Source organism: Centroberyx gerrardi, chromosome 3 (genome assembly GCF_048128805.1).
Source record: "Centroberyx gerrardi isolate f3 chromosome 3, fCenGer3.hap1.cur.20231027, whole genome shotgun sequence".
Classification (NCBI taxonomy): Eukaryota; Metazoa; Chordata; class Actinopteri; order Beryciformes; family Berycidae; genus Centroberyx; species Centroberyx gerrardi.
Genome location: NC_135999.1, coordinates 26,905,038 through 26,915,418, shown reverse-complemented (window position 1 = coordinate 26,915,418; position 10,381 = coordinate 26,905,038). Strand labels below are relative to the sequence as shown.

The following is a 10,381-nucleotide window of genomic DNA, read 5'->3' as shown; positions in this document are numbered from 1 at the left end:
TAAGTTTGAAGTCAAAAGGTTCAGCAAAAGTTGAGCTGAAGTTGGTCTTTTTGTTGTGATCGTACATATTGTGACTAATTTCTGTGAGTGATTAAAATCAATATACAGTAAAGTTACTATTTGGTCACACAAACCTCTTTGCAAAACTGCCTCAGGTTCGTGTCCCATCAACATCACCAGAACTCCTTAAAGATCATCTTCCAAGTCCAAACTGCTCGCTTTAACAACCTAAGAATCTGTTTCAGTGAAATTTTCTCATCTTAAAGGACAATATACAGTAAAACACATTTTAGGAGTCCTTGATATTAGATGAAGGATGAATTCGTGGGGACTCTTCAGTATAGTGTGGAATATATGGTTGAATATCCAGATGCAGTTTCATACAAAAAGTTGTGGGACCAAAGAATATCTTGACAGGGCTTTTGGACTGCTAAGTTGAAGTAGTTGTTTCCATGTGTTTTGTATGAATAAATAATGACTCAACATAAATGTACTTGACGTTAATTTATCTCGGACGTTCAGTTAATGTCATCCAGGGCTTGGGCACATGTGCACTACAGCGTTTGATAAGAGCTTACTCCACGAAGTCCCATTCATTCAGAACAGTACAAAACCTCAAGTCCAAAGTCCTATCTAACAATTTCAATATGGCCACCGTTTGCTTAACTGTCTTTCTAATCACTCGGCTCCATTCAAATGAACTTCTACTCTCCATGACAAGCAGTCCATTCAGCCATCAGCCACCTTCTAACATGTTTTCAGAAGTTTTGTCTTTGTCTTTGTGTGTGTGTGTGTTTGTGTGTGTGTGAGAGAGAGAGAGAAATTGAATTAACACTAAACTCCAGACTTGTTTACAGTGTCTAATGTTTAAAGCATGTTATATCTGTTATTGTAATAAAATGAAGTGTTGTTGCAATTTCCCTCTGATGTGAGAGAGAGAGATGACCACAAACCACCTCTCTCTCTCTCTCTCTCTCTCTCTCTCTCTCTCTCTCTCTCGCATTTCTCTTAATCCAATTGTTTTGGGCCCTTGTAGTGTGTTTGCACCCGTCAAAGTCCTGACGAAGACTGTGCTGGTCAAAACGTTGCAATAAATTTATTGGGAGCTTATATTCAGTGTGCTTCCTTGTCTCTCTGTAAGTTCTGATTTTGTCCTGCACCTGTACCCAAGTTGGGTTGAATGTGCACACCATTCTACTTTTTCTACTTTGCACCCGGCGGCCACAGTATGACGGCCTCCTTTTTCACCTTCTCTCCCTCAGACCTGAACCCTGAACCAGCACAGAGAAAAGGTTAGATCACATTAGTTTCAGCTGCAAGTTAAACAGGTGATTAATAACAATGTGGTACTTTAGTGAAGCTGAAGGGAAGTTCAGAGCACAGGCTCAGCTACTGCAGCTGGCAGGGAGTCAGTGTGTTGCTCAGGACACTTCAGCTGGGCCGATGTTTGCTGAATGACTGAACTGCAGTTGACTGGTGGCCTCTCTTCTCACAACGCCACCCTGCTGCCGCTTCATGCAAACGCAGGGAAGAAGTGAATCACACTGAATCACAGGTTTCTGCAGGGTCTGTCCTGCCATCAGTGTCTGACTGTTGGCTCTATGCAGTCTGAACCTCTGAGCGAGCTATCTGAAGCCAGCGGGGTCAGACTCCATTAGCTTGTTGTTGCTGAGAGAGAAGTTGAGTGTGGAAACTATGAGGAGTGTTTTGGATTAAATGGTGCAGTAATATTGTTGTGTTTGTGTTGGTTGGTCAGTGTTGAGAGTGAGTATGGGAATGGAGGTTAAGTGAGAAGAGTTGAGCAATAAGCCATGAGAGGCTGTGGTTTATATTGATTTTAGAACAGGTAAGATATGAAGCCTAAATCTCTGCTTTGACCGGCTTATTGTTATTTCAAAGTGGCAGTAAGGCACCATTGTAACTAAGTGACACATACAGTAGGCATTAGTATTAATTAACAGTTTTGAGTCCAGAGTTTCACACCTAATCGGTTCCATGGTTTGCCTTCATTTTTAAGGAAGCACCTCTATTGGTTGTTTGAGCACAAACTTTCTCCTTGAATAAAATCCAATAGTGTAATACTAATAAAAATGTAAAATGTAATACAAATGTATGAAAATTTATCAGACTGTTGATTCATGTAATAAAAAGTTATTACATTAATGGTAGGTTATAACTTGGAAAAATTATTACGTTAATGAGATTATTGTACTATCAATCGCCAATTGTCTTTACTGGTTCAGGTTCATTTGGTTAAATGCAAGTTAATAAGTAACACAGATCAACAGGACACACTGACTACTGCAGACATCAAACCTGTGATGTTTCAGTTACAAACCAGTTTTTCTAACCACTGAGTCACTCTACAGCCAAGCTACTTATCTCACTACCTGTTTTTTTTTTGTTTGTTTTTTTAAATACATGGTGTTAAGCAATATGGTTTATACTGAGTTTTGAATAGGTAAGACATAAAGCCTAAATCTCAATCTCCCAAGCTGATTATTGCACTACCTTTGTTTAATACATTGTGTCTCCTGTTAGGAGGCACAATATAAGTTATATTATAGACCAGTCTATTATCTAGTGTTAGTGCAGACATTTTCACATTTGTATCCTAATATAAGAAAATGAGAATGCAAATATGTTTTCCAGTTTGTTTGAGAACATTTTCTGGGAACAAAAGACACAGAAATCACATCAGTTTCTTGTAGAGCTGAGATCATATAGATTGTTTATTATGAAAGAGTTTCAGCCTAGGGTATGCCAGTAATAGTATGATTGATCCATGGCATGTATGCACATACATCCATGAACCCACCTTGTTGATTACATAAATCGGTAGCTTCACCGGTAGCAATGACACCATAGATCTTGTTGTCATACTCCACTCCTCCACCAGAGTCACCCTGAGTGACAGAAAGAGAGAGAAAAGAAACAGAGAAAAAAAAATGTCATACAAATCAAGTATTAGTTCTGGCCATTTATTGACTATCTTCCATTTGTCAAAATGTGTAATGACTGAACAGAAGACATAAGGTTAGAGGTCATGCAGATGATTACTCACTGGACATAGGTGATGTAGTTCTGACTCTCCACAGAAACAGTGTCGTTGGTCCCTTGGTATTTCATTGGGAAGCGGCTGATGAGTTGAATATGTTTGACATTTGATAACTCCTATATTTTCACAGTACACAGGAGTAGGTACTAGAGGAGAGTGGAAAAGGAAAGTGTGATTCTATGTTGCAAAAACAAAACAAAAAAAATCCTTCTTAAAAGGACCTTTAATCTCTTACAATCTCCCTTGAGACAAATGAATAAAACTCTTCCAGTGGTGTTAGATAATTTTCCTTGTCTGAATGCATCTCAACTTGTTTTAAGAATGTTCTTGAGTCAAGTGGCATTATCTTAAAGAAAATGTAATGATCTGCTATATTTCAAGAAATTGTCATTTGTATCTCAAAAAATATTAAACTAAGTTACATTTTGAAAAAAATGAAGAAAAAAACAAAACAACATTTTGATATGACTGAAGAACGATTTGAAGATAATCGCTATGTTCACATTACAGGTGGAAGTGGCCCAAATCTGATTTATTTTACTCACATGACACAGATCTGATTCTTTCAGAGCAGTGTGAACACCAAAAAAACCAAATCTGATCTTTTCAAATCATTTCCTAGATCTGATGCATATCTGATCTGTGGCCATGCGACTGCAGCAAGGCCGTAATTAAAATATATATTGGGGGGGACCCATCCCCCCCAATATTTATTATTGTTATATTATTATACAAATATGCTCAAAATGTCCCCCCCCAATATATTGATATAAAAAATATAAATCTTTTTTTTTTGCTATGCTACGACAGGCAACCACGCACCGCCGTCCGAAATAATCATTAGCAATTGTAATCATAATCATACCTAAATTAACAAATTGCCATTATTATTACTACCGGTTCTAGTATTACTGCAGTTCTGCGTGTGGTTTGTCCAAATGGTGTTGCCGTACCCCAGCAGAAACCGGTGCTCGACCGCTGTGGGTAGGTACAATCAATGTCATTTTGCGCTGGAACTGTAATTGTGGAAATAAATACTATTTTGTACGAGTCTAATCGTCGTCAGACCGATAGACGATGGGTTCCGATTTGCGAGTGCTAATCAATCATCACTAACGTTAGCTATCATAGCTAAGTTACCTGGAAAGTAGTCTCGCATAGCCAGACCTATCTCCACACTTCTGCAAAGTTAATTAGCCACACATTCACCCAGCGACCAACAATGGTGCTCACGGGCGTATTCAACTAACGTTAAGGTTTATTATGTTATATTTGTCAGAAAGCCCACGTGAAGTCTGAGTAAAGAGTCAATCATTTATGTTGCACTGCATGTGTAATTTATGTAGACAGTAGTAGCTTTCATTTATTGCATATTCGTATAGTATACTGTATAGCTGTACTTGCTTATGATAAATAGAATTTTTAGTGTTTGTTTGATTAAAGTGCAAGCAGTTTTATTACAGTCAGCTTTAAGTGTCATCATGAGCAAGAGGAAGGGTGGCAGTGACATTCGTCAGTTTTTTGGGCAGCCTCAGAAAAGAAGAAAAGTAAGTTGAGAGCAGTGAGAAAATGAGTACCAGTCAGATGATAGAAGTATACAGTAGTACAAGAGATGAGTCAATGTTTCTTGATATAATAATCATTGCCATTCAGATCAGAAATGGTTAGTAATCCATTCCTGAACATCATGGCAAGAAACACCACTTGTTTACTGATAATATTTCTTTCATGTTCACTCTGGTGCGTTCAGAGTAAAGAGAGAGAGGGAGAGAGAGAGCATGAGGATGTCGACAGGGCAGGGAGAGAGAGGGAGAGATGACTGGAGAGCCCCAGACCCCCCGGCAGATTTGGTCCCCCCCAATGTTGACTCCATGGCTACGGCCTTGGACCGCAGTGAGAACTCTCAGATTGGAATTCATGTGGGTTTTTTTACGTCACACTCCACTGCGCAGGCACAGATCACTGTCATCATCACTCAGTGTCGGCAACAGCTCACTTAAAAAAATGGAGGACAGCAACACCAGCAACAGGAGCTGCTAATACAGCTACAGCCATGCCTTTGACCCTTTTGTGCGCCCTCATCCTCAACACCCCTTGAGATGAACGATTGCGCCACTATTTCATTAATTTCCATGATGGACTGATGAATATGACGCTTTTTGTTGATGTCAATGTGCGCATGTGGGTCCTTTCAGGGCAGAGGTCTGTTCACACTGATGTCGGATATGGGTCACTCACATCCAAAAATGAATATGAACAGTCAAGACAAAAAGATCAGTTCTGAGCAGGAAATAGGAATTGAGCGTTAAGGCCTGTAATGTGAGTAGATTAACGAGGACACACAGTGTCGTAGATGCCAAGCAGCCTGCACAGTTCAGCAGTGTTGCAGAGAGGAGGCGAGTGAATGATCCTGGTTCAGTGTGTCGTCTGCAGAAATTGCCATGTCTCCTAACAGCCACTAGGGGCAGAGAGGCTAAAGCGTGAATTAGACTTCTCCGTCAACGACACCGGGGGGCACGGGGGTACGGCGGTGAAAGCATTTAGGGTTTCACGTTGGTGATCGTTCAGTAGGCTACTCCACCGAAACACTAGACGGCTGTAGCGTGCTTTGTTAACATGGAAGTAACAACAGAAGAAGTAGTAGTGTTTACATTCTCTGAAACTCGTGTTCTGGGATATTTCTCACCATGAATTCAGTGACATCTGGTTGTCTTTATAATTTGGGGATGAAGTGTTCTACAAATCAATATATTTGCAGCCCTCCTCAGCTCGTCTCTCTTCTATCTGCTCCACTGTCTTCACTATCGGCGGACATTAACTGGATACAGGTCGGAGGAATACGAAGCGGGCCAATCACCGTTCTCGCGGTCGTGCGTCGCCCGACGCGTAGGTAAATTTTTGGAGAGGTGCACGTCAGCCACGGCAGCTCCCTCTGCGGGCAACGCCGGACCTTCGCACTAAACATCGATGGCTCCATCGTCACCCCCTCCACCCAGGTCCGCAACCTCGGAATCATCCTTGACCCCACCCTCTCATTTCTACCTCATGTCAATCAGGTCACAAAAACTGCCTTCTTCCACCTCAGGAACATTGCCCGCCTCCGGCCCTCCCTGTCCTTTGCCGCTGCCGAAACACTCATCCATGCCCTCATAACTTCCAGACTCGATTACTGCAATAGCATCCTCTACGGCTTACCTAACAAAACCCTTAATAAACTTCAATACGTCCAGAACTCCGCTGCCCGCATGCTCACCTCCACCCGCAGCCGAGATCACATCACCCCTGTCCTTCACAACCTCCACTGGCTCCCGGTTAAACATAGGATTGACTTTAAAATACTACTCACCACCTACAAAGCCATACACAACCTGGCCCCTCCATACCTCTCCGACCTCATCCCCCGCCACACCCCTACCCGATGCCTCAGGTCCGCGGACGCAACCACTCTAGAGACCACCAGGACCAAGCTCCGGACCTGGGGCGACAGGGCCTTTTCAGTTGCTGCACCCTCCCTCTGGAACACCCTCCCCATCCACATCCGACAGGCTAAGACCCTACCATCTTTCAAACAGGCCCTCAAAACCCACCTCTTCAAGCTTGCTTTCACCTGTTAACCTCCTCTCCCTTCCCTCCATCTCATGATTCCTCTAGTTTTTAACTACCTACTTTTATTCTTGTCTTTTATTTTTTATTATTATAAATGTACCTATTAAATGATTTTACCCTGTATGTGAAGCGTCTTTGAGTACCTAGAAAAGCGCTATACAAGTCTAGTGTATTATTATGTGCATCAGCAGTGTCATTTTGAAAATCAATGCACTTGACAATAATGGAGTTCAAGAGTGTTTTTACACCTATAACAATATTGACATTAAGCCATAATAATTGCTGGAGGATATCTGTTGGTGACTCAGGTGGGAAACAGAAATATAAATTGTATTCATGTTATGATTGCATCTTGGCAAAAGGTGGATACATTGTGGAACAACTGAGCTATTTGCATAGAGAAATCAAAATCATTTCCCAGTGATTTTGTATATTTCCATATGTGGTTACAGCTGTATTCCTTGTACTACCTACTTTTATTCTTGTCTTTTATTTTTTATTATTATAAATGTACCTATTAAATGATTTTACCCTGTATGTGAAGCGTCTTTGAGTACCTAGAAAAGCGCTATACAAGTCTAATGTATTATTATTATTATTATTATTATTATTACTGTTACCAATTAAAACCACTAAATCTAATGAAAATGGGTCATTATCTGAAAGAATAGCATCTTGTGCAGCTCCTATGTGTTTTTGAATATCAAATATAAAAAAAACATTACAACAAAGGATTTAGCACCACAAAAATGTATCTGTCAGTATAATTGTTATATTATTAAAAACAATCTCACCTCTTTCCGCATTACTAATTGTAAAAGTGGAACGGTGGCCAGCAACCCGAACTTTTTGACCGCTGGAAAATAGCAGTCATAAGAAGAAACAATTTATAGAGCAGAGATAACCTGGAAGGTCTGAGTGTCACTGAACCACTTGAATAAAACAATACCCATAACACATTTCACTACATTACACCAAATAATGGTCTCAACAACAATAGGCTGATAGACAGCTGACATGTCTGGCTTTCAGAAGTTCATTCAACTATTTAATTCTTAGTCATATTCTCATCTCTGCTTGAAGATTTTTAGATTTCAGACTTAAGATGGAAGGTTCTGCAGACAAACCTTTTACAGCCTCAAAATACCTGCCAAACTCATTCAACTGTCACATAGTCCTTTTATCATAAAAAGTCAAAATAAGTCTTAAATCCAATAAATGTAAATGACACCAGTAGTAGGGCAACCTGCCATCCTGCAAACTCAGATTGGGATTTTAAAACAAAATAATAATGTTGACTCCAATGAAACTGAACCAGACGCAGCAAATCAGTACTGAATATTGGTATCTCTTAAAACTAAACTACTGCAAAGAAACATACAAAGATGTTTTTGGGAAAAAGATTGCAACTCACATTGGAGGATGGCCATGAGTACAGTTAGGAAGAGCAATTGGGTGAATCGTAGTGGGTGTGTGAGATAGCTGCAGTAGCATGATGTCATGTCTGCCGTTAGTGTCACTATAGACCTCATGACTTTTGATTGGAACTTCTTCTCCTGGACCTGGATGCACACTGACATTTGCATACATAGTCCTACAAATGGGAAGGGGTGAAAGAGGAACATCAGACAATTTAAGAAATCCAGTATGTTATTCCTCTAGTGTAGAACAGTCTGATCAATATTTGGAACATGAACAACTTTCTCCCAGTGGAACACACCAGAATTCAATTTATAACAGAAAAATAAAAAATAAAAGTAAAATATTTTTTTCTTTTCAATACTAAAAATATGTCGATTAGATGTCCATAGTGTTTAGATGTTTGCAGCTATTACTGTAAGCCTGGCAGGACTTTCTTTACTGACACTTGCCCCAGTCATTGAGTCATTGAACCAGCTGGATCGGTCCAGCGACCCACTTATGGGTCGTGACCCTCAGGTTGACTGGTTCAACACTGCTGTAACATATCCTGAAGGAAATGTTCTGTCAGTCAGCATCCTTTCTGATACTGATGGGCTGATTTCTCCCCAAAGCACAGACTTAAAGTGACAGGTAAAGGGCTTACTGCAAAATGGGCTGAAGATTTGGTTAATGAGTTTGTTTTGTTTATGACATCATACTTTTTACATGGATACATTGAAGATTGCAACATCAAAGACTGAATTTAAGGTGTGAGCAGCTCATTTTTAAGTAAATAGTCTGTCTCACCCTCCTGACTTCCAGCAGTGAGCTGCAGTCAGAATCCACTGGGGACTGATCAGAGAGCCTCCACAGTAGCCTGTAGATATAAGTGTAGCGTTCTGAAATACTGCTCTCAGTCGGACATGATACAGCCGCTCAGTTTGTCCACACGGTTCACCTCCGCTGAGCCTCTTCTGCACATCACCCCCTGTGACATCTGAGAGACAAAGAGAAAGAGAGAGAGTCCTCCACCAACTGAAATGAAATGAAGACTGTGGTGCTTCACACTTGATACAGAACAAGAGGTTTGCTCTCAGTAGGAGAGAAACAAAATGTGAATATCCATGAGGAGAGCAGAAAAACAGTCAATATGACTGATGTAGACAGCTGAGATGTCTGAGGTGGCTAACATGAATCAGATTTAGAGTTTAGATGAATCATTAAATAATAAACAAACATAGATATTTATAAACAGACACAACAGCCTAACTCTCCTTAACAAAAGCACAGCGCTATAAAACTGTTGGATGCAACTAAAAATAGTTAAATACTTTTCCTAACCCTGACCCTAAACCTAATGTCAGTACTACAACACTGGAACAGTGAAAATGGGGCAACACTCTCTCACACACAAACACACACACACACACACACACACACACAAGAGAGAAAAAGAGAGGGAATGACAGACAGGGCACATAAACAGTGTATCTGATGAGTCAGCAAAAACTGATTGCTAATATCTCAATAGTGGGAGAAGATATTAAGAAGTGGTTTGAGGTAACTACTGACAAGTAAAAATGTCATGGAAAAAACTGTGCTGTTGTCCTTTTCACAAAGAGATGAAGGAAATATGAATTTCATGCCAATAAAAGCTGCCATCATATTTATAAAATAAGATTTCAAGAATACATTATAAACAAAAATTGAAAGTATGATCATTTTAAAAATAAGGCAAGGTTAAAGTAAGTATTGGAAGTGTAAAGTACAGTGTTGAGTACTCACCAGCCCACACCAAAAGGAGAAGAAGCATTAGTCGAGCCATCGCTGTCATTGACCCTCCGATGTCTGCCCTCCTGCTGGGACAGCAGCGCCTCTTTAAATCTGTTCACACCGTCCTGTTGGCCTTTGAACCACCAATCACCTTCTGAAACTTTATCCACACAACTCCATTGGCTACGAAGCTGAAAAGTTATGCAAATATCTGAAAACATATCTATTGTTTGCCTTCGTCTTTCATCAAGTGACAGTGGGAGAATGGCATTACACTGAAAAGAGCAAAAGGTCACACAAACCTCTTGCCAAACTGCCTCAGGTTTGTGTCCCATCAAAATCACCAGAACTCCTCCAAGATCATCTTCCAAGTCCAAACTGCTCGCTTTAACAACCTACAAATCTGTTTCAATTCAACTTTCTCGTCTTAAAGGACAATATACAGTCAAAAGCATGTTGGGACTCCCTGCATGCCATTGTGTATCATGGGAAATTGGATGAAGGATGAATTCTTGGGGACTCTTCAGTATAGTGTGGAATACA

At 40.3% G+C, this 10,381-nt stretch overlaps 1 protein-coding gene across 1 annotated transcript; it reads right to left on the bottom strand.

Annotated features, from left to right (window-relative positions):
- Positions 1-1,203: 1,203 nt before the first annotated feature.
- Positions 1,204-9,912, bottom strand: LOC139918218 (trypsin-like). The gene is made up of 7 exons (XM_078290063.1): positions 9,851-9,912; positions 8,873-9,062; positions 8,079-8,258; positions 7,459-7,520; positions 3,065-3,204; positions 2,819-2,906; positions 1,204-1,271 (listed from the first exon to the last, which is right to left on the bottom strand). The coding sequence occupies exons 1-7, from the start codon at positions 9,897-9,899 to the stop codon at positions 1,204-1,206; spliced, it is 777 nt and encodes a 258-aa protein (XP_078146189.1). The 5' UTR covers positions 9,900-9,912.
- Positions 9,913-10,381: the final 469 nt, after the last annotated feature.